This window comes from Chrysochloris asiatica, unplaced genomic scaffold, assembly GCF_000296735.1.
Source record: "Chrysochloris asiatica unplaced genomic scaffold, ChrAsi1.0 scaffold00001, whole genome shotgun sequence".
NCBI classification, from domain to species: Eukaryota; Metazoa; Chordata; class Mammalia; order Afrosoricida; family Chrysochloridae; genus Chrysochloris; species Chrysochloris asiatica.
Window position 1 is genome coordinate 33,132 of NW_006408519.1, and position 23,645 is coordinate 56,776.

A 23,645-nucleotide genomic window follows, 5' to 3' on the forward strand; every position below is an offset into this window, starting at 1 on the left:
TTTTAGAATGAGGCAGACAAAAATTAGAAGGTCGGTTAATTTTCCCCTCCTTCTCCTGCTTCAGCTTCGTCTCCTTGGGTATCCGATGTCCACAACTGTTAAAAAGAAGGAAAGATTGTTCATTATGGGGGGGAGAAAAAGAAAATATTTTCATGTATATGCTAAGGTACAGAATGAAAATATGGTTTTAGTTGAAAGGCTTTCTTAAGACAAAACACCACTGAAGATAATAACTCAAGTAACAAAACATTTCAAAGCATTATTTTCTCCCTAATCATTTTATACACATGGTAGTAACATAACAGTTGTCTTTAAATAGCTATGTCAGATACAGGAAACTCTTGGTTATTCATAAAAAGTCAAGGGAAGTAAAACAAAAACCCATGAAGATAAATATTACAAGAGACAAAGCATCAAGAATTTATTTCTTGTTATATTTGTCATAAGAATCCAAGAGCTAAGATGTATTAGAGTTGAGTGCAAATAAACAATATCATGGAATCTGGCCCATGACTAGAAGCTAAAGCTGACTGCTCTGTTCTCCCCTGGTAGAAATGAGACGAAGACTCTCCCCAGAAGAAAGTACAACACTACGCAATTCAAGAGTTAGCATCAACTTGGAGTTGAACTATAACTTCAGCCTTTCTGATATTTTAGTCTAAACTAATAAAATGACAGCATTTTTCCATAAACATATACTTTTTGTGAATTTATGTAACTCAAAACAAACAACTGAACACAAAATAATATTGTCAGAAACAAATCTTCTAAGAGAGATCAAAGTTTTTATGAGCTATCGTAGTAGGATTATAATTCTATTACGTTTTTTCATTAATGTTATAGTTTAAAGCAGATTAGAAAATTTCATGTTAAAAAACTTCAAAATAGCTATATTAACTGGTTTAGCAATAAGTTTTTTAAGTTTTATTATTATATGAGGGGGCTTCAGAAAGTTTATGGAAAAAATGAATTAAGAGATAATGGAATTTTTCCATGAATGAACTTTTTTAAAGCCCCCCCCCCGGCCCCCATACAATAACTTTGAAAGGTAATTTTTAACTAAAGGATTGGTTCAAAATCTTTAAAAGTCTACTTGATTATTTCTTCTTCTCATGAATTATCCATTTGTTTTATTTTTCTATCTAGAAAGAGACTTCCCCCAAGATCACACCGAAGCCAAATGACCTCTCTAAGTCAGTGTTCACTGAGGGGTTTTCTAAGACAAGATGAAATCGTCTCTCATCTAATGCCTTTTCGAGTTCTAACCTTTAAAGATTCTTTAATTTCCCATATAAACATACAGAAGAAGTTTGATAACCTTTCCAGGTTAACTTGTTACGTTTGACCAGATGTAGACTCAGATACTGTGTGTTCAGTTTTTGAAAACAATTTTCTACTAAAAGGAGCCAACCAACCTATAACTATGATAGCTGATACTACTTGGACTAAGAAGACACATTTAACTTTAAGAGAATTAGAACCAGGATCTTGATTTTCCTCTTACCCAGACTTAGCTGTTAGTGTACTCTTCACTAATAGCCGTGCTATACTGAAACCAAGATTCAAATGGTAACTTATGTCAGGGTCCCTTGAAAGATGATGACAATACAACATTATAACTAGGTCCCAAGTTCTAACTTTTAGAATGCCAGCCAATGAAAAGAAAAATTCTTAAAATCAACAAATTGAAGTTTTTATCTCTTAAGGAACTGTAGCTATCCCTCTTGCCTACAATAAAATACTCAAGCTTTATTTTTAGGTGTCACTATAAAGGGAACACAGCACCATGGCTCTGTGGAAGAAAGATGAGGCTTTTTGCTTCCACAAAGACTGAAAGGCTTGGAAACCCTATACAGGTGTCACCGAGTCGTTCCAACAAAACATAAAAATGTAATGTTAAGTGCCATCAAGTCGATTCCGACCCATAGTGACCCTGTATAGGGTTTCCAAGGAACACCTGATGAGCTTGAACCGCTGGCTTTGCAGTCTGGTGCATTAACCTACAGCATCACACACCAGGGCTCCTTAATTGTAATAATACTAAAAAAAAAAAAAAAAACCCTCTTCATTATTAATATTCAGCACTGGAATATAAAACTGGCATGTGGAAAACAGACAGTGGGCTATAAAGCTGAAACATATAATCACAATCCCGAGTGCTGAAGAAAATTGCCCTAAAACGATCAGATACCAATAAAAACTGTATCCTAAGCTCCTTCAACCAACCCACCCACTGCCATCAAGTCAATTCCAACTTGTAACCACCAATAGAGGGTTTGAGACTAATCTTTATGGGAGCAGACAACCTAATCTTTTTTCCATGGAACAGGTGATGGGCTTCAAATGCTGTCCTTGTGGCCAGCAGTCCAATGCCTAGCTCATAGCATTAGGGCAGTGAGTTTATTGATATATATTAAACTGAAGCCTTAAATTCAGTATTTAATCTGAAAGAATGAAAAAAATCCTAAGAAACCAAGAATACTCATCACCAATTCCAATGTGTGGACCTATTTGGATTAAATAAACTGTTATGAGGGAGGAGAAAGAATTAGAATTTGGACACCCTTGAGATACTGTATTTTATAAAGGAATGTTTTATTTTGGTGTGAAAATGGCATTATGGTATATACCATTAAGAACAATTATGAACTTTCAAAAAAAAAAAAAATCACAGTGTTTTTTTAGTAAGAGACTATGAAATAGATTTCCATGTAGAGTCTTGTGAAGTATCAGAAAATCTCAAACTCGCATTATTAATTGCCCTACAGGTCTGTAGGCCATCACCCATTTCACAGTCTATGTCCCTGCGGCAGCTTGTGTATTACTTTGAGGTTTAAAGCTTGCAACAGGTATTATTTGAAATATCAGCAAGCTACCCAGACAAGTTTCAGGAGAGTTTCCAGATTTAAGACTAAGACAGACAGGCCTGGTTATCTATTTCTAAAAATTCATCAACGAAAATGTTATGAATAACATTTGTTTCTAATACATGTCCACTGCTAAAGGAGGGTGTGGCGTTTGGGGAAGTAGAGGAACTATGAAGACAAGGGAGGTCCCTCAGGTGAAGTGAATGGACAAAATAAACTATGAACTCGACCATGCTGGCAACTGTGAAGCTGGCACAGGACTGGGTAACTGCTGTCATGAGTCAGACAGCAACTATCTAAGGAGGCAACTTTATAAACAAGAAACCCTATGTACCTTTTAAAATGAAATTTAAACATACAAGTTTCAATGTACTTTTGATCCCCCAAAAAGGAACTTTCTGTGACTAACAGAAAAAAAAAAGTAACTACTCAGATTGAAATGGGAAAAAAAGGTCTATGAAATTAATGGAGTCCTGGGGTCAATGCACTAGACTGCAAAGTCAGTTTGAACTTCAAGGTCAGCGGTTCAAGCTCACCAGCCTCTCCTCAGAAATCCTACATAGGGTCACAACCAACTTGAAGGCACTCAGCAATAATGTGATTAGGAACCAAACCCCACACCCCAAAAAACCATGAAAGTTTTAACAACAGACACGTATGGTTCCAAGTAACACAGCTGGTAGGTTTGAACTACTTACTGACCTTTGTGTTTAGCGGTCTAGTGCTTATCCTACAGTAAATTACACATTGTCTTAATAACATCTTAATTTTCTTTACTTTTAAATACTTATCTTAAACACTGTAGCAAAACCATTTAATGATGCTGTTTTGTACTTACTGTCAAGTTGTCTCTCAGTAACTGCATTATTAGTGTGCTGTCTTTGTATGACTCTTCACTTAACGTATCAAGTTCAGCAATGGCTTCATCAAAAACTGTCTTTGCAAGAGAGCAGGCTTTCTCCGGGGAGTTCAGAATCTCATAATAGAACACAGAGAAGTTAAGAGCCAGACCAAATCTGATAGGATGCGTTGGTTGCATTTCTTTTTTGCTGATTTCAAAAGCTTCTTGGTATGCTTGTTGTGACTGATCCACAATTCCTGGATAATAAACACACCAAAATGTACTGATGAAGGCTTATACCTTCTACCCCTCAAGCCAAACCTTTAATAGCCAACACACCTTCTGAAATATTAAATTGGTAACATCTTTAATTGAACAACACTCGTAACAAGAAAGGGGCGCCTCCTCAGTCATCACACTAGCCCCTGGCCAATGTCACACTATGAACAATTTTATAATCATCGCAGTATTGATACATTTTTTAATAGTTTGCCCTTCTCTATAGGTTTGCTGTGACGGCTATTTCTTATGAAATGTTATGGAAACAACCCTCTGCACAAAATTGGCTTTCCAGAAAGCTGCAGGTTAATGTGCTGGACTATAAAGTCAGTTTGAACCAAAAGGTTGGCGGTTCAAGCTCACCAGTCGCTCCTAGGAAAACCTATACAAGGTCACTGTGAGTCGGACTGACTCGACAGCACTTAATATACATTTTATAGCACTACATTAAGCAGTGCATATATACTCTCAGAGAACTAAACACAAAGAACATGACAGCTCCTTTTTCAGTGTTATAAGCATTTTTAAAACAAAATATGTTAACACTTAGGAAGAGACTAATTTAATACAAACTCAACAAAACAGACTTTATGAACAGCATACCTTTCTTGTCATCACCAGCAGCAACTTCAGCCAAGTAACGGTAGTAATCTCCTTTCATTTTCAAGTAGAAAACTTTGCTCTCTGCTAGTGAAGCATTGGGGATCAAGAACTTTTCCAAAAGAGACTTAGGAAGAAAAGAAACAACAGTAAGGGGGGGGTGAGTCAAGAACTTTTCCAAAAGGTACAGTAGTTATGATAAACATTTATATAAAATCATTGTCTATTATCACCTTAGTGTAGTAGGGGGAGGGGGCAGAATAAGGCATAATTAGACTTTTCTTTTTATTTGTTGTTGTTGTTGTTAAGTGCCTTCGAGTCGGAGCCGACCCATAGCGACCCTGTACAGGGTTTCTGAGGGTGTAAATCCTTACGGGAGTAGAAAGCCTCATCTTTCTCCTGCGGAGCGGCTGGTAGTTTCGAACCACTGACCTTAAGGTTCGCAGCCCGATAAATGATATATATCACCTACTTGCATGAAAAAGTTTGGTCAATACTTTTAAATGTTAACTCTAACTTCTGTGTGTTTACCCCTAATTTTTATGTTCAGTGGTGGGTGGGTAAACAACTTTAAGCCAGCTTCCACCGCTCTTTCACAATTCCAGCTGGATACCTAGATGCAGTAGCAAGTGTAGAGGCCAAGTCACACTGTGTTTATAAAAGGGGTTGGAAGTATGGGTATGAGAAATCATACCTTGTTCTGTGATTATTCTAAATCAGTATTTTTAAATGGCCTGAAATCATAAGAGTACTTTATTCAGGATAGTAGAACTGTAATCACACTACATATCCATACCTTCATATTCAAAGACTTGTCAACTGAAAACGTGTACTATTCGTTGAACACCACACTCTTACAAAACACTTAGGGTTAACTCTTTGGGGATGTGTCTCAAACTTTAATAGTCAGTGGGTTTTTTTTTCCCCCCCCTACATAATAACACTGGTCTTGTGAAAAATGACCAGGCTTTTTCAAGTTTTAGGTCTTGAAATACTTTTGAGCTTTGAACTCACTCTCAGTTTGAACGGTGGCATTCCAATCCACTGTGTGACCTCATCTGTAAGGTTGAGATTGTAACACAAACCTCAAAAGGCTGTTGAGAGAACATGCCCTTATAATCACGATATACATACCATAACACTACGCTAGAAGCTCAATAAAATGTATCAATACTTTATAAACTAGCTGTAGAGTCAAGTAAAAACATAATTCTCTCTACTACAAATGTTTATAACTAATATTAACAGTGATGAGACTGAAAAAAAATCTTTGGTCAATGCTACATTGTTATAATGTAGTAACTTCTGATCAGGAGGAAGATTCTGTTTCTGATTGCATTGGTCCAAGGTCAATACTGAATTAGCTATAAAACCTATGTGAAAAAAGTAATTAACGTGATTACCCAGAATTCACAAATGAAATTGATATTTGTGGATAATTTCAAATAAACAGCAGGAAAACTTATAATACAGAAGGATCAATAAACAATTCCAATTAATTATGAACTGCTTTCTACATCATTTACACTAAAGCCAGTGTAATCACTAAATCACAGTTACATTCCAAGACTAATTTCAAATAAAGAACAATCATGAAATAAATTCTCCACGTAAGCACGCTTATTTTTTATTTACTTTGTTGTTAAGTGCCATTGAGTAGGCTCCAACTCATAGCTGGTGGGTTTGAAACAACAACCTTGCAGTTAGCAGTCCAGTGCTTATCCTATAGCACCACACCAGGAGCCCCCACCCCATTATTTTACTACTTCAATACAATTTATAGATCCATTTATTCTCCACTGCACTAGGTACTGAAAATGAAGAGCAAGACAGTCTTCTCAGTTCCTGGGCAAGTGGTCTAGCAGGGAAGATAATGAAAACTGGAAACATTTTCTAATCATGTCCTTTGCCTTTCAATTTAAAAAACCCACTCTGTGTGTAAAAGATGTAAGCAACAGACATGCAGTTAGTTAAGGGTGAATTACTTAAAGCATACATCAGAAAAATTGTTATTTAAGCAAGATGTCAATAAATACTACTATATTTAGTTAATCCATCTTTTATGAGTAGCGACACTTCGGTATCCCTCAAAATATTTTACTTTACACTGGGGTAATGTCGAACTAAGAAACTTTCTTAAGTTAAGAAAGGAAGATACTGGCTTAGCTTTTCAGTCTTCAGATGACACAAATATAAGAATCATTAAGATTTAAAAAAAAATAAATAAATCAAGCAAGACTGGGTTAAAGATTAATTTTTTTTTTTTTTTTTGGAGGGGAAAGCACAAAAGTCTAACATTTTGATTCAAAAAGCAAACTTTACAAGAACAAAATTATGGTAGATGTCTTTGATTACCTTTCCCAATATGGGCCTACACCTGGTCTGATAAGCTTCCCCATTTGCTGCCTTGGAGCCCCTGAACCATCACATGCAAGTCAAACTGTCTTGCTGGAGAGAAAGAGGCCAAGCTAGTTACCAGTTAGTTGCTGAACTATGAAATAAAGCCATCCCGGATATTTCAAACTGAGCTCAACTCTCAAATGAATATAGTTTATGAAGTGACCTTAGCCAATACCATATATGAAGATTTGACCAACACAATCCAAGCAAAGTCCTAGAATCACGCATAGGAATACAAATATCCCTGTGCGTTCTAAGTTTGCTTTAAGCTACGTTCACTTTTACAAATAACGTAAGGGACCTGTTTTTGCTAAACAAAAGAAGTGTGAAGACGATTTTCACTTCAAGAAAAAAAGATGAGAAGGGTAACTAGTATTCAATGTCTGTTTTGCAGCAAGCCAGTACAGTGGAAAAGTGAGCCTTTAGCATCAAGAGAGGTGATGCCAAGCTCCTTCCCCAGAAACTACACTCAGCACCAAGCTCCATAGCTTTGAACCTTGTTTGTGAACCCTATATACCACTTCAATGTTATTTTAGAAGAATGTTTTTTTAATCTGGGAAATGGTAAGAAATAAACATTCTACTTTCAGATGGCAGAAGCACTTGTAAATCCTAAATTACTAAGCTTTAAATGGTTTATTTAGTAATAGATCATTGATAAAAGGCTATCTGTAATTTTAATAACCATAACTATTCCAATAATTAAACACACCATTTTTGAACACTTAAGATTTAAGTGTTTACTTTGTTACTATATTAAGTGCCAGAGTTGGATATGACTCACAGTGACCCTGTATAGGGTTTCTGAGAAGTGGCTGGTGGATTTGAACTGTTAACCTTGCAGTCAGCAGACAGTGCTTACCCTACAATGCCACACCAGGTCTATCTAAATACTTTGTTTTTAAGTGCTGCTGAGTCAATTCTGACTTGTTATCGACCCTGTAATAGGGTTTCCAAGGAACGGCTGATGTGTTTGAACCACCAACCTTGTGGGGTTAGCAGTCCAATGCTGATCCTATAGGAATCCCAAGTACTTTCTAGGGACTCGTTAATTTGATCTTTCCATAACAACAATCTGTGAATTAGAAACCACAATTATCAGTATTTTAGAGGGCAATGAGGCCCAGCAATGAAATATAACTTACTCAAAACCAAAGCTGGCTTGTGAAGGTGAAACTTCAACCAGGCAATCTGACCTGTGTTCCTAACATGCTGCTGCTGCATGTTCTCTGCCAACACTGTGGCACAACTACTTAAACAAGATAATGTGAACCCATGACATATTAACAAAGTCAGGAAATCAAAATTAAGGAAAAAGATTCAGTTCTGTACTATGCTGATGAAATCACATCTAGACTGTATTATTTCTTTAAAAATGTATCAAGACATTGACAAACTGGAGAATATGCAAGAGAGCAAGTGGAAATGGCAAGGACGTTAGAAACTGTCATGAGTACTGAAGGAAGGAAGCAAGGAGTTAGTTAGGATACAAATGCCTCCAGAGGACGATTTGTTGTTGTTAAGTGTCATATAGTCAGTTCCAACCCACAGTGACCTTGTATAGCGTTTCCAAGGAGTGTCTGGTAAATTTGAACCTCCAACTTTGTGGTTCAAACCAACCTTGCGGTCCAATACATTAATCCACAACACCCCACCAGTATTTGCAGAGGACAATACCCATGCTAATTTAGCAAGTGACATATTTCTGTTCAATATGAGAAAGAATGTTAAAAGAGTGATCCACAATCAGAAACGGTTACTTAGATAGTGAGCTCCATTTTTCTTACAGAGTTTTAAAGAACTAGAGGCTAATTTAGGTATTTTGTAAATGGGATTAATAAATCTGATGTAGTCTCTTACAATCATAATGGGAAACAGAGTTTACAGAATTAAATTATAACAAAAAAGTAATTCAGTATGTTAATTTGTCACAATGACCTAAGAACAATAAAAGCTAAACTTTGCAAATCTGAAAGTCAAAATACCCAAATGTAGGGAAAAGCAAGAACAGAAAAAGAGGCAGAGTACCTATCACAAAGCAGCAGTGACAGAAAAATAGCCATAAGGGTTGTTGTTATTATGTGCTGTGGAGTCATTTCCGACTCACAGCGACCCTGTACAGGGTTTTTGAGGCTGTTAATCTTTACCGGAGCAGAAAGCCTCATCTTTCTCCCGCGGAATAGCTGGTAGTTTCGAACTGCTGACCTTGTGGTTCGCAGCCTGATTTGTAACCACTATGCTACCAGAGCTCCTAGCCAAAAGGGTTGTTGTTGTTGTTAAGTGCCATCGAGTCGGTTCCGACCCATAGCGACCCTGTACAGGGTTTCTGAGGGTGTAAATCTTTACGGGAGTAGAAAGCCTCATCTTTCTCCAGTGGAGCAGCTGGTAGTTTCGAACTGCTGACCTTAAGGTTCGCAGCCCGATTCGTAACCACTACACTACCAGAGCTCCTTTAGCCAGAAGGGTAGGAAAGGAAAAATAACTATTTTTACAGCACAAAAAAATTCAGAGAACATTCAGGTTAGATTAACGTTAAGTGGGATTGGAAGTCTTAAATACACTCAGCAGCAAGATATGTTAGCAGCCTTTATAAACGTTGATTACAAACATATTACTAACCCCTCAGTCAACAGTTCATTATCTAAATACATAGTATGGTTCTGAAAGAGGGCAATAAACATTAATCGAATCAACAGTGAATTATGTCATTTCAACCCCACCCCCTCTCTTAACAAATACACTGCTGTAAAGTTGATTATGACTCACAGCAAGCGACCCTATAGGACAGAGAAGAACTGCTCCTTCAATTTTCTGATACTGTAATCTCTATGGGAACAGTCTCATTATCCTCCCACTTACCATGAAAACAGTAGGACACATGGAGTCAGTAATGTTTTTCTCCCACTAGAGACAGAATATATTAACAATAGTCCCTAACATAGGCCTTAATCTGAAGATGGTCTACAGATCATAAATGCTTTGACTTCTGAGTCCATCAAAATTAAGTAATTATTTATATTACTAACCTGAGTTCAAACCCTAGTTCACTGCTTACCGCAGTGCCACCTTATATAAAGTTCCAAAATTTCACTGGTCCTTATCTATAGAAGGGCAGTATTAGCAGTAGGCAGAAACCTTGGTGGCACTGTAGGGTAAGCACTGGATTGCTAAGCACAAAGTGGGCAGTTTAAAGGCAGGAGAAAAATGAGGCTATTTTCTCTACCTTTAAAGATTTACAGGCTTGGGAACCCTATCTATACACAGGGTGGATGAGTGGGAATCTACTCTATGGCAGTGGGTTTGAATTAGTAGACAACACCATGCAGGGTTGTTGTGAGGATTACTTGTAAAAAACCATTTAATCATACTCTAACACACGATTTTATTATAAGTCACTTTAAAATGACACCTCAACCAACCAACCAGTCAAATCCACACAGAAGTACCTACCTTAATTCCGAGATCTCCTCTTATGTAAGTAAGCTCATTTCCTTGTGTTTAAGACAAGACACCTTTATTCTTCCAAATGTGGCACATACTCTCTAAAAAGGTACGCTTTCCAGGAAAAAACCTAGTTTAGCATCAACGAATACTTAATCATTAATAATTGGAAGTTTTTGGTCTTAAGACCTCTTTTAAGTCCTTAAAAATTACCGAGACCCAATAGAGGTTTTGTTTATGTGGATTATATCAATCAGTATTTACTGTATTAGAAATGAAAACTAAAACAAAACAAAAAATTAACTCATTTTAAAAACAGTCCATTACATGTGGGCCAAAACCAAGTCTGAATAACTACGTGTTTTTCTTTCAAGTAAAAAGAATACGCCATAAAACAAAAAAGCTTGCTGCCCAACTTGTAATTCACACAAAGGCAGTGCTTTTCTAGGGAAACATAGTTCCCATATTGCCACACAGAATAAATAGTTGTCTATGTAAGGGCTGATTCATAATTAATTTTATAGCCTGAAGGACTTTTTTAAGTTAAACTAGTCCTTTGTTTGAAGCTGTGAATACCTGCTGAAGGACATGACGACTGGCAGAGTATGGTGCAGCTGGTTAGTGCTAAGAAGTCAGTTTTAACCACCACCGCTTTTGCACCCTCAGTGCTAACCCTCAACAAAGACTTCATTGTCACAAAGACTTCTGACCTCATTGATTCCTGAAAGGACTCCCAGGGTCAACAGTTATACATTTGACAATCGTGATCTGTGCAAAATAATATTCACTTTTCAATACCTATTCTAATTCTCTGTTCTTCCTGAAGCTTTCTCCCAAACTGTTAAGGTTCATCTACATTTTCTGGAGTCCAGGTTTGCTCCTGTAGGATAAGCGCTGGACTGCAAGGTTGACTTGAGCATCAAAGTTAGCAGTTCAAACTCATCAGTCATTCTTCGGAAACCTCATACAGGGTTGTTATGAGTCGGAATGGACTTGACAACACTTAACAATTGTCTACCGCAGACTCCTGGCGTGGCACTGTAGGACCAGTACTGGATTGGGGAACCACAAGGTTGACAAATCAAATCCACAAACTGCTCCTTGGAAATCCTATACAGAGTCGCTATGAGTCAGAACTGATACGACCACACGTGGTACTAACACAACATTGTCAAATGCAGAGGTCCTGGGTGGTGCAAAGCAGTTAAGTACTCAGCTGTAAACCAATAGGTTATAGGTTAGAATCCACAGAATCATCTTGAAAAAAAGGCCTAACAATCTACTTTAGAAAAATAGTGTTTTTATTTTTAAAAGCAACTAATAAGAGTTTTGGAGTGCAATGATTCATAAAATAAGCACTGGACTGAACCTTAAGAGCAGTGGTTTGAGCCCACCAGCTACTCCACAGGAGAAAGATTTGGCTTTCAGCTCCCACAAAGACTTAACACCTGGGAAACCCTGGACAGAGTCGCTATGACTCAAAACCTACTCAAAGGTACCCGACACAGAATTCAAAAATTAATAAATCCCAATTTCAGTCAATAAAGAACTGGCTAAATAAATGGTTTTCTACCTAATAGAATGCTACTGCTGCTGTTAAGTGCCGCCAAGTTGGTTTCAGGTTCACAGTGACCCTGGCATAGTGTTTCCAAGCAGCAGCTGTGACTGTGAACTGCTCATCTTGTGGTTCCAATCAACCTTGTGGTCCAGTGTTTTATCCTGCACCACCAGACCAGAACTTCAATACAATACTATACTGGCATAAAGACGTATCTGATGATATGTAATGAAGTATAAACTACATATATAAAGAGGAGAAGGACCCTAAAAAGAACAGTGTGTACATAATACTAGTAGTATGTACCCTTCAAGGGTAAAATTACCTGCACAGGCACTGTAAATTCCCAGAAGGATATATAAAAGACAAACAGAGATTAGAGATTGCCTCTAAGGAATAGAGTAAGGTCAAAATAGTTTTATTTTTTTCACTTTATATCCTACATTCTGTAACAACTAAATTATTATCCAGGGCAAGTATAATGTGAAGTAAAATTCAATTATAGTTTTAGAACTGATTTTGAGAATTTTACAGTGGTTGATTATATAACATGGTAAAACATTGAGGTATCTAGGTGAAGGATGTACAGGAATTCTTCATACTATTTTTCTAGCTTTTCCCTAAACCTGTTATTATTTCAAAATGGAGTTGGATGGTTCCCAGTGAGGTTTCCTCTGCATCCTTGACCTTTTTGTGTTCACGTAGTTTTGTCTAATGTCCTTACTGGGCTTAGGAGAGTAGTAACACAAAAATAATGACACATTTGTAAACAAAAAATGAAGAGATGTAGGTGAGGTTCTCTTATCTTCTTAAAGAATATTCTGCCTACTGATTATCTGAAATTCAATTTCCACCAAGATTTATTGGTGATCTTAAGTGCTGTCTTGTCAGTTCCAACTCATAGCAATGCTGTTGCCAAAGAGCAGCTGGTGAGTTTGAACTGCCATCCTGTGGTTCAAATCAACTTTGCAGTTCAGTGCATTAATACACAGCACCACAACCAAGACTCTACGATGATAATTATACATAAAAACCTGTTGCCATCAATTGTGACCCATAGTGATTGGTCTTAGAGAACAAAGTAAAACCAACCCATTTGGTTTCCATGGCTGTATTTAAAGACTGCTATCTATGGCATCTTCCTATCAGAGTAGCAGGGGAGTTCCAAACACTTTTGGTTAGCTGTTGGATGCTTTAGCCATGGTGCCACCAAGGTTCCTTAAAATGCTACTATGAAATAGTAAATAGCCCTAAACACCAAAGCAAAATAATCATCCCTAATGAGGAACTTACTGACTGCAGTTTTTAAATGGTTTTGTTAGTACCAATTCAGTGACCCCATACAGTGTTTCCAGAGTGGCTGGTGAGCTTGAACCACTGACCTTGCTGCTAGCAGTCCAGTGTTTATCCTACAGTGTTACACCAGGATCTTTAAAATATGAGGGGGGTATTAAAAATAATGGAATTTTTACACAAAATTTTGAAACCCCCTCATAAAGCTGGGGTCACTTGACCTCACCAAATAGGTAAGTCAAAGACTGACCAAACCTCCATAGTCAGTCATTCTTATCTTAGACAGTGTTAATGGCAGAAAGCCATGGTAATACAAATGAAGAGAAACGTTAGCAGGGGACAGCAAAGCATCCTTACTTTCAAATCCTGCATAACAAAACGCAGGAGATTCTAAGGGAGAAGGTGACAAGAAATTGAAGCACAGGGCTAACACTCATTCTGGCAACCCCTATAACTTATAAAAACCAAACATTTTATAGTAAGTGTAAAACATATGTTTTAATCTATAAATAAATGGCTAACAGAATGTGCTCTTTGGAAATTTAAATGGAGAACCACCAGGAGGGGATTGCAATATTTTTTTTCTTAAAGAAGTGAAAAACAGTGAATGGATCTACAAATAAGTTGAAACGGAGTCCTGGTGTGGTGCTACAGGGTAAGTACCAGACTGCTAACTTCAAGGTCTATGGTTCAAACTCACCAGTCACCTCTTGGAAATGCTATACAGAATAGTTGTGAATCAAAACAGATTCAACAGCATGTAACAGCAGCAATATAAGGGACAGAAAATGGTATTGCTTATTGTAAGAACTCATGTAGAGCACTGAAACTCAGAGCATCAGTTTCTTAATGCTAAAAATCAGAAGCTACTGACTCCTAAACATTCATAAAATTCAATGAGTCCATAACATCTCACTCCCAATTTATTTTATTCAATTCAAAAAGGACAAAATACCTCAGCAAAAAAATTTTTTTAATAACATACTCATTTTTATAAGAAATAATTTCATACCAATTCTCTAGTACAACGTAATATATGAGTTCCAATTTGTAGCCTTCAAAGATCCTTGGGGCAGAGAGACCTGTTTAATACTCCCAAAACTTATACTGTATTCTTTAAAATTCACTGAGGTTTTAATCATTCTTAGATCTCTTAAACTTCAAAAAAAACAGTTAATGTTGTTGTTAAAAGTGCTGTTGAGTCAGTTCCAACCCACAGCGACCCTGTATAGGGTTTCCAAGGAGCAGCTGGTGAGCTTGAACCACAGACCTTAAAGTTCAACCGGCTTTGCAGTCTGGCGCATTAACCCACAACACCACCTGTTAATAGGGAATTAAAAAAATACCCAAACTCACTGCAAGAGAATCAATTTCAATTCATAGCAACCCAGACGAGGTTTCTAAGGCTGTAAATCTTTACAGGAGCAGAAAGTCTCATCTTTCTCCAGCAGAGCAGCTGGTAGGTTTGAACTGTCAGACTGTGGTTAGCCATCCAGTGCTTATCCTACAGCACCTCTAAGGATCAGGGATCCTAGATCTCTTAAATTCTAAAATGGAAATAGGAAAAGCAGTCACTACTTCATTTTAATAGGGGTCCATCTGAACCCCAAGGTCAGTTTGAACTGCATGTTCGGCAGTTCAAACCCACCAGCAGCTCCTATACAGGGTCACTATGGGTCAGTACAAGGAGCTCTGGTAGCATAGTGGTCATATGAATCAGGCTGCGAACCGCAAGGTCAGCAGTTCGAAACGACCAGCTCTTCTGCGGGATACAGATGAAGCTTTCTGTTCCCATAAAGATTTACAGCCTCGGAAACCCCGTACAGGGTCACTATGAGTCAGTTCCGACTCTATGGCACATAACCACCACCACCACCATGGATCAGTACCAGGTCCATGGCACTTAACAAGAACACTATCAATTTGGAAATTAGTCTCTTACTCCCCCTTGTGGCTGAAATGTCTTCCTTTCTTTCTCTGAATACAAACTTCCTCAATTGCCTCCAAATCATTATGAAAGTACTTGAATTATGACAGCAGTATCAAGAACTAATTTAGTACGCATTTTTAGTCATTCTTATTTAAAACTTTTGCCAGCAACTATCATTTGGCCTAACAGTAAAATTAAATTGGAAACCAGTGTCCTCTGAATAAAGCCAATAATACAGCTCACTTTACAATAATAGAAAATGTAAAGTGAATGAAAGGTCTCTAATTCAGTCAGTAATCTGTAACCTATGGTTGTTTTTAAGTGCCATCGAGTCAATTCTGACCCATAGCAATCCTGTATAGTGTTTCTAAGGAGCAGCTGGTGAGCTTGAACCGACCTTCCAGTTCAAACGACTTTGCAGTCTGACGCATTAACCCACAGTGCCATATCAAGACTCCTAATCCATGGTAAATCTTAATTTAACTTTTAAAAATCAACAAGAAGTGATAATGCTGATTAAGCATATTTTTGAGTAACAATTGGGAAAAAGGAGCTGACAAAAAGAGGGCTAGGATCTGCTATAATAAATCAGGTTCAGAGAAATCCCAGTCTCTGTTCACTAATGGTGAACAAAATAATCCTAGGGAGAAAAAATCGATGTTTTACAGGCAAAATAAAAAATACAGTCATAGTTTAAAAGTATCAGAAAGACTTTTTGGAGCAGTAAGTGATAACTATTAAAATTATTCTAATACTTAGAATGAAGTTCTGGTATAGTGCTGTGGGTTAATGCTCTAGACTACAAGGCCAGTTAAAACCACAAGGTCAACTGTTCAAGCTTATCAGCCACTCTTCAGAAACCCTATACAGATTCATTATGAGTCAGAACTGACTCAATGGCAGCAGCAACAACAAATACAAGGGCCCAGAACTCCCAGTACTTCATCAAAGCCTTTTGTTGTTGTTTAAAATACTTCATTTTTAATAGTGTTTGTAACTTGTACATGCACACTGTGTATAAATTTTGTGTCATAACTAGATTTTATCAGCCCTTCCTTTAAAAAAGAGTGACTAGCAGTTCTTCCATAGTCAATGGACATGCAATACTTTTCCTCATACTCACTTCCCCCCACCTCACACTCCCTCCATTATATTTTCAGTGTACATGTCTTTCTTAAGTTCTGATAACCTAAAGTATAGGAGGGGTATTACATTTCCCTCTCACTCACTCAACTCCCTTATATTTTGTGTATATAGCTTTCTTCCGTAAGTAAAAAATTCTGACAACCTAAAGTAAAAAGATCAATATATTTCACTGTTCCCAGCATAAAACATGCAGCTTATAAAATGGTAAAACAAAACAAAAGCACTGCCATTAAGTAGAGACAATCTTTATGGAAAGGAAGGAGAGCCTCATCTTTCTCCTGCGGAGCTGTTGGTAGATCCACTGACATTGTGACTAAGAGCACCTAAAACAGTTAGGTACTCTTTAAAGAGTTTAGCAATTCTGTTAAAGTTTACTCTCAGAATGATTAAATCAAGATGTCACAGAGGTACAAAAAGAAAGCAAGCAGCGACAATTCAATAAATCCTCAGTAACATCTTTATGAGGTGATACCATCACCATTCCCATTTTAAATATGTGAAGAGTTAGAGATGGAGTAATTTGCCCCAAGTCATACAATGGGTCCAAAATTCAAACCCAAAAACTCTGCATACCCCTAATGCTCAATTTTATCAGCACTTAAACAGATCCAATCAATCCAAAGGAAACAAGGGAAAAACATTCTGAACAAACCACACCCTCCAAACACAGTATTAAAGGATGGAAATTGTTATATAACACTGTGCCACAATTGTCATTCCATAGACTTGCATCATGAGTTTTGGGAGGGATTTTCATGATATGACCCTGGATTAAATGGTGCTTCTTGTTTTAAGAAAGCAGGGGGGGGGGGAAGCGTAGGTATGAGCTGGCAGTTCCTGATGTGCAATTAAGTTTGTTTTGTTTTCAGAAGCAAAAACTAACAAACATATTTACAGGCTATAAAAGCAGGCAGTTCCTTAGTCTTTAATCAACAAGAAAGATAAATCTTTTCCAGAAAAGCACTTGTATTTAATCACTTAAAAGGCAAATATTAAACTCACCATTGGTTCCTTGGTAATGTGACGAATTAAGAAAAGTAAATCCTTGTATCATATGGGTGAAGTCTACAGAATATAACCAAGGAAAAAGACACCAAGAAAGAACACAAGAAAAAAGGACAAACACAGAAAATGCTACATAATAGTAAATACAATTGAACTAAGCAACAATAGCCAACACAAGAAAAAAGGGCATATGGTAATGTGGGTAGATTAGGATGTATCTAGAAAGGCACACACAAGTAAATGCAAGTGCATCTGTAAGCGTATGTACATACATGTTTGTGTGCTGAATAGATAATAAACCAGTTATGGCGGCTTCCTAAGCATATTCAAATACTGGTAGGATTAGTTTATAGGTTTAAAGGCCTTAAGATCATAGTCTCAAGAGACAACTTAATCAATTGGCATAACATTGTAGTACCCACCCAAGTTTAAGTAACATGTGGAGTCTTAAAAGCATGCAAATGGCCATCTAAAATACAACTAACTTGTATCAAGCAAAAGAAAATGAAGGAAAAAAAGGATCAAAGAAAAAACCATTACATAGAACAGCCCACAAAAACCAATCTCTTCAAACCTGAGAGAGACCAGAACTATATGGTGCCTAGCTACAAATACAATTCTGATAAAATAGGAGGTCCCACACAAAATGGCAGAGAAAGTAGAACCAAACTCATATTCCTTAAAAAAGTCAGAGACCTGGTAAATCAAGAGACTAGTACTCTTGAGATCCCTAAAATATCCTTTGACGTGAGATTGAAGTTATCTTATCTTCACAGGTCACCTTTCAGCCAAGTTAACAGATTGGCTTACAAAATAAACAACCATGAATAATATGCTCCCTTAAACAAAGAACTTAATGAAACCAAAGGGCCAATATTTACCCCAAACAAAGGTGAGAATGCAAGGAGGGAAACAGAAATGAGAATGAAATGCTGGCATTGTACAATTTGTATAAAAATAGTTGTGGTTAGCAGTCCAGTGTCTATCCTACAGTGCCACACCAAGTTAAGGGAACCTAATTTGTGTAGTGTAAACTATCACCTAAAATACAAGAAATATCATTAAAAAAAAAAACACCTCATAAACAAAAATTAAAATATGAATGACAGTGGGAAAATTTCTACAACTCTTAAAAACTAGTGATGAATGCTATACAACTAGGGTGTGGTAATGGGTGCAAAACTATCAAGAGTTACTTAAAATCTATGTATGTTGTTGTTTAATGCAGAGAGTCGCTTCCAACTCACAGCGACCCTGTACAGGGTTTCAGAGGAGTAGTTTGGTGGGTTTAAACTGCCCACCCTGTGGTTTGCAGTCCAGTGCTGATCCTACAAAGCCATGCCACCAGGAGGTCTAAAATCAATGTATGCTGGTGGTGGTGGTAGTGGTTATGTGCCGTGGAGTCAGTTCCGACTCAGAGCGACCCTGCACAGGGTTTCTGAGGCTGTAACTCTTTACGGGAGCAGAAAGCCTCATCTTTCTCCAGTAGGACAGCGGATAGTTTCGAACTGCTGACCTTAAAAATAGATATTTTATATGACATATTATGTGAAAAAAAATTCAAAGGTAACATTTTATAGTATGTATTTTATCAAGTCTAGATGTTAATAAAGGGTTCTAGTATAGAGCTAAACTGCCAACTGCAAGGTTTGCAGTCCGATTAAAAACAGATATACAAGTACCCTGCCAAAATGGTAAACATGCAAAAAATATCCTGAGGAGTCCCAGAACTCAATTGCATGTTGGAAACTAATCCTCATAATAAATAAAACTCCAATACAATTACAATTGGGCACTTCTTGACAGACTGAGCAGATGAACCGAATGAAAGCAGTATTTTAGAAAAAGATTAAGAATGAAAACTAATTCAACATGCTGGTAAGTGCCACTGAGTTGGTTCTGACAGTGTTTTCTAAGGAAAAGCTGGTGAGTTTGAATCAGCAACCTTGTGGTTACCATGCCATGTACCAAGTCTGAGTAAAAGACCACCTGTACCAGGAAAAGATGTTTACATATTATCTATTCAAGATTATCCTAATTACCTTTCTTACTTCCCAAGGTGTTTCTCTGAGGGGAGGACTAGCCAAGTCCTGGTGTGGTGCTGCGGGTTAATGTGCAGGACTGCAAAGTCACTTTGAACTACAAGGTCAGCAGTTCAAGCTCACCTGCTGCTCTTCAGAAATCCTATACAAGGTCACTATGGGTCAGCATCGACTGGATGGCACATAACAACACTAGTAAAACAGATACTGTTGTTGCTGATAAGTGCCATTTAGTTAGTTCTGACTCACAGTGACCCTGTATAGGGTTTCCGAGGAGTGGTGTTTGAGTTTGAACTGACAACCTTGTGGCTCAAACCAACCTCGATGTGAAGTGCTTATCCTATAGAGCCACACCAGGATTCCATGATAGTGTTGTGGTTGCTAAGTGCCCTCGAGTTGGTTCCAAGCCACAGCTAAATCCTCCAAGTGCCTGAGCAACATATATTCTCAGTATGAATGAAATCATGACAGGATCACAGGAATTCTAGAGGGGAAGGGGTACTAAGATGTTTATTAGAATTTTAATGAACTACAAACTTAGATGATACCAAAACACTACATTTTGGGGTTATTTTAGACTTTTTAAATACGTACAAAGGACCAACCATTTTGGAACAAAAAAAAATAACTCATAGTATAATAATTCACTATTACAAAAGCCTGGTGTGGCGCTGTGGGTTAATGCACCAGACTGCAAAGCCGTTTGAACTGCAAGGTTAGTGGTTCAGGCTTACCAGCTGCTCCTCGGAAACCCTATACAGGGTCGCTATAAGTCGGAATTGACTCGATGGCACTTAACAATATTACAAAAGCAGTACAGGCATATCTTAATTCACTATGCTTCACAGACTTAGTTTGTTTTGTACAAACTAAAGGTGTGTAGCAGCCCTGCATTGAGGAACTCTATTGGAACCATGTTCCTAATAGCATGAACTCACACTTGGTTTCTTTGTGACATCTGGATACTTCCACAATATTTCAAACTTTCCCATAGTGCTCCTGCTGCTGCTTCATGCCATCAGGTTGGTTCCAACTCATAGCAACCCCATATATAAGGGTTCTGAGGTTGTAAATACTTTCGAGAGCAGAAAGCATCATCGTTCTCTCGCAGAAGACTGATGGATTTAAACTGCTGACCATGAGGTAAAGCTCAACACAACCGACTACAGAACCAGGACTCCTTTAAAACATTACGTGCAGTGTAAAAACAACTTTTATACACACTGAGAAACCAAGTTGAGTGATTCGCTTAACCTCAGTGGTCTGGACCCTACCCACAGTATCTCCAAGGTATGCCTATACTTCTGCAGTTTACATGTGGAACCATTTGACAAAATTTGAAAACACTCAGCATTAGATTTACAGGTGAAAAACCCTAACACTTTCCAGAGGTTAAACATGCCCCAGAAATTAAGCCAAACTCCTGGAAAAAATTATTGTATAAACTATGAAACAGGGCCCCAATGAAACTGTTCTGGTATTAATAAAAGGGGAAAATCCAAAGAACTAAAGCAGATTATCAAAGACCAGATTAAATGTAACTGACAAATGAAAAAAAAAACAACAACAAAAAACAACCCATTTTTTAGTTAATACCAAACTTTTTATTTCTAGTCTCATCTCTTAAAAAAGGTTAAGTGCAACAATGTTCCCCTTATAAAGCTTTTATAACACAAAAGCTTGTTCAGACAAAATGCTCTGATGGTAGGTAGTTAGTTATGTGCCACAGAGATGGTTCTGACTCATAGTGGCCCTGTATAGGGTAAATCTTTACAGGAGCAAAAAGCCTCATCTTTTTCTCGCAGAACTGCAGGTAGTTTTGAACTGCTGACCTTGAGATTAGCAGCCTGACTCATAACCACTACACTATCAGAACTCCTATAATACATTAATTCTCTTTATAGAGCCTTCACTTTCACTTAACTCTTGGCTGAACAAGAACAAGGAGATACTGAATGGTTTAAAATTAGGAAAGGTGTGCACCAGGGTTGTACGGTTGTGTCCTTTCACCATACCTATTCAATGTGTATAGGACTCCTGGGTGTGAACCACAAGGTCAGCGGTTCACATCCACCAGCTGCTCCTCAGAAACCCTATACAGGGTCGCTCTGCGGCAGAACTGACTCAACAGCACGTAACTACAACAATTCAATCTGTATGCTGGCCAAATAATCAGAGAAGCTGGATTATATAAAGAACAACCTGGCATCAGATTAGAGGAAGACTCATGAACAACCTGCAATATGCAGATAACAAACCTTCCCTAGCTGAAAGCATTAAGAACTGGAAATACTTACTGGTGGAGACCAAAGACTACAGCCTTAAGTGTAAAGAAAGCAAAAATCTCACAGCTGGACCAATATATAACATCACACTGAATGGAAATAGGATTGAAATTGTCAAAGACGTCAATATGCTTGGATCTATAACCAATGCGCATGAAAGCATCAGTCAAGAAATTAAACAATGTGTAAAGGTAGACACTTTCTAGCAAGGAGGGGAGTGATTTACTTTGTAGTCTAGGAGTGGAGATCCCTGGGACCAGCAAGGGAGAGGAGCAGAGAGCAGGACACTACCCAGAGAAGCAGTGACGCCAGAGATGGAGCTGGGGACTTTAGACCCAGAGAGGAAGAGAGGCTATGTGCTGATGACTGGCGCGGGGGGGGGGGAGGCTTGCAGGGTATATCTTTTGGTTGGTTGACGATGCATGGAGGGGGGGATTGTAACCATGGCAATGAAACGATATACGATAGGATGAATGTAAAACTAATGTTCTCCCATGTAAGCTATCACATAATTCACAATAAAACATTTTCTTAAAAAAGAAATTAAACAATGTATTGCACTAAGAAAATCTGCTGCAAAAGGCCTCTAGAGTGTTCAAGAGCAAAGATGTTAGTTTGAAGACTTAAAGTGCACCTAACTCAAGCCATATTTTCAAGTTCTGGTAGTGAAGTGGTTATGAATCAGGCTGCTAATCTCATGGTCAGCAGCTTGAAACTACCAGACATTCCGCAGGAGAAAGGTGAGGCTTTTTGCTCCCTTAAAAGATTCAGTCTCAGAAACCCAACACAGGGTCGCTGAGTTGGTACCAACTTCACGGCACATAACCACCAACACCACCATCACATGTGAAAGTTGGAGAAGAATATTTAAAGCATCTATCATGGACTGCCAGAAGAGCAAACTAATCTGCTGTTAAGTACAGCCAGAATGCTCCTTAGAGCATTTATCTCTTGTACTTTGGACATATTATTAAGGAGGGACCAGCCCCTGGAGAAGGACATCATAACTTGGCAAAGTGGAGGGTCAGTGAAAGAGAAGATGGGTTGACATAAAGGCAGCAACAATTAGCTCAAACATTTGTAAGGACTATGTAGGACCAATGATTTTTAGCTGGTATACATGGGTCACTATGAGTTAGAAGTGACTGGACAGCACCTAACAGAATAGGCTGGTTTATATTACATTCTTCATTACTAGGTAAATAATGGTGCCCGCAACTGTAGCTAAATTATTAGGTTTTTCAACTACTTTCTGGATGTCCTTCTTTCTTCAGTTGTTAAGTGTTATCAAGTCAGTTCCAACTCATAGTGACCCTGTACAGGGTTTCTGTGGAGTGGCTGGAGAGTTTGAACCGCCTACCTTGCAGTCCAGTGCATTAGCCTGCAGCAAAAGTCCAACACCTATTTCCTAAAATTGTCATTGCACTGGTTGTGATTACTCAACTATTATGTAATGAAATAGCAACCCTGTATAGGCTTTCTGAGGAGCAGCTCTTGAGTTTGAACCTTGAGGTTCAAAGAGAACTTTAGGTCGAGTGCTTATCCTATGGCACCACACCAGGATTCCACATAATGAAATTGTTAGGTGCCATCGAGTTGGCACCAACAGCGACCCTATGAACATTAAGAAAACTGCCTGGTCCTGCGAAAATCCTTGCTACGTTTGAGCCCACACTGCTGGTGCCAGCCTGTAAAACTCAAGGGTGAAAAAATGTGTTCCTATGACAACACAATTAAATGCTTTAGTGGATAAATATCTAAGACTAGCCATTTAAATTCTCATTCCACTACAGAAATTCAAACCGCACTTTGTAGAGGATGCATCTATAGGCATGGTTTATGTCAGAAAGACAGCTAACTATTTGCAAACCGTGACATATAATACCTATTCAAAGCAAAGCTTTCATCCTACATAAAATTACATATCTATGTTTTTAAGTTAAATCAAATGTTTAAAA

At 37.9% G+C, this 23,645-nt stretch overlaps 1 protein-coding gene across 2 annotated transcripts in view; it reads right to left on the minus strand.

Moving 5' to 3' along the window:
• Positions 1–23,645, minus strand: part of LOC102810631 (14-3-3 protein zeta/delta-like) — a 34,021-nt gene continuing 10,376 nt past the window's right edge. For both annotated transcript variants that reach the window (XM_006830610.1, XM_006830609.1), the window contains exons 3-5: positions 4,591–4,714; positions 3,706–3,965; positions 1–95 (exon numbers count right to left, since the gene is read on the minus strand). In XM_006830610.1, the coding sequence (XP_006830673.1) occupies positions 36–95; positions 3,706–3,965; positions 4,591–4,714 (444 nt within the window). In that variant the 3' untranslated portion in view covers positions 1–35. The remainder of the gene's footprint in view (positions 96–3,705; positions 3,966–4,590; positions 4,715–23,645) is intronic.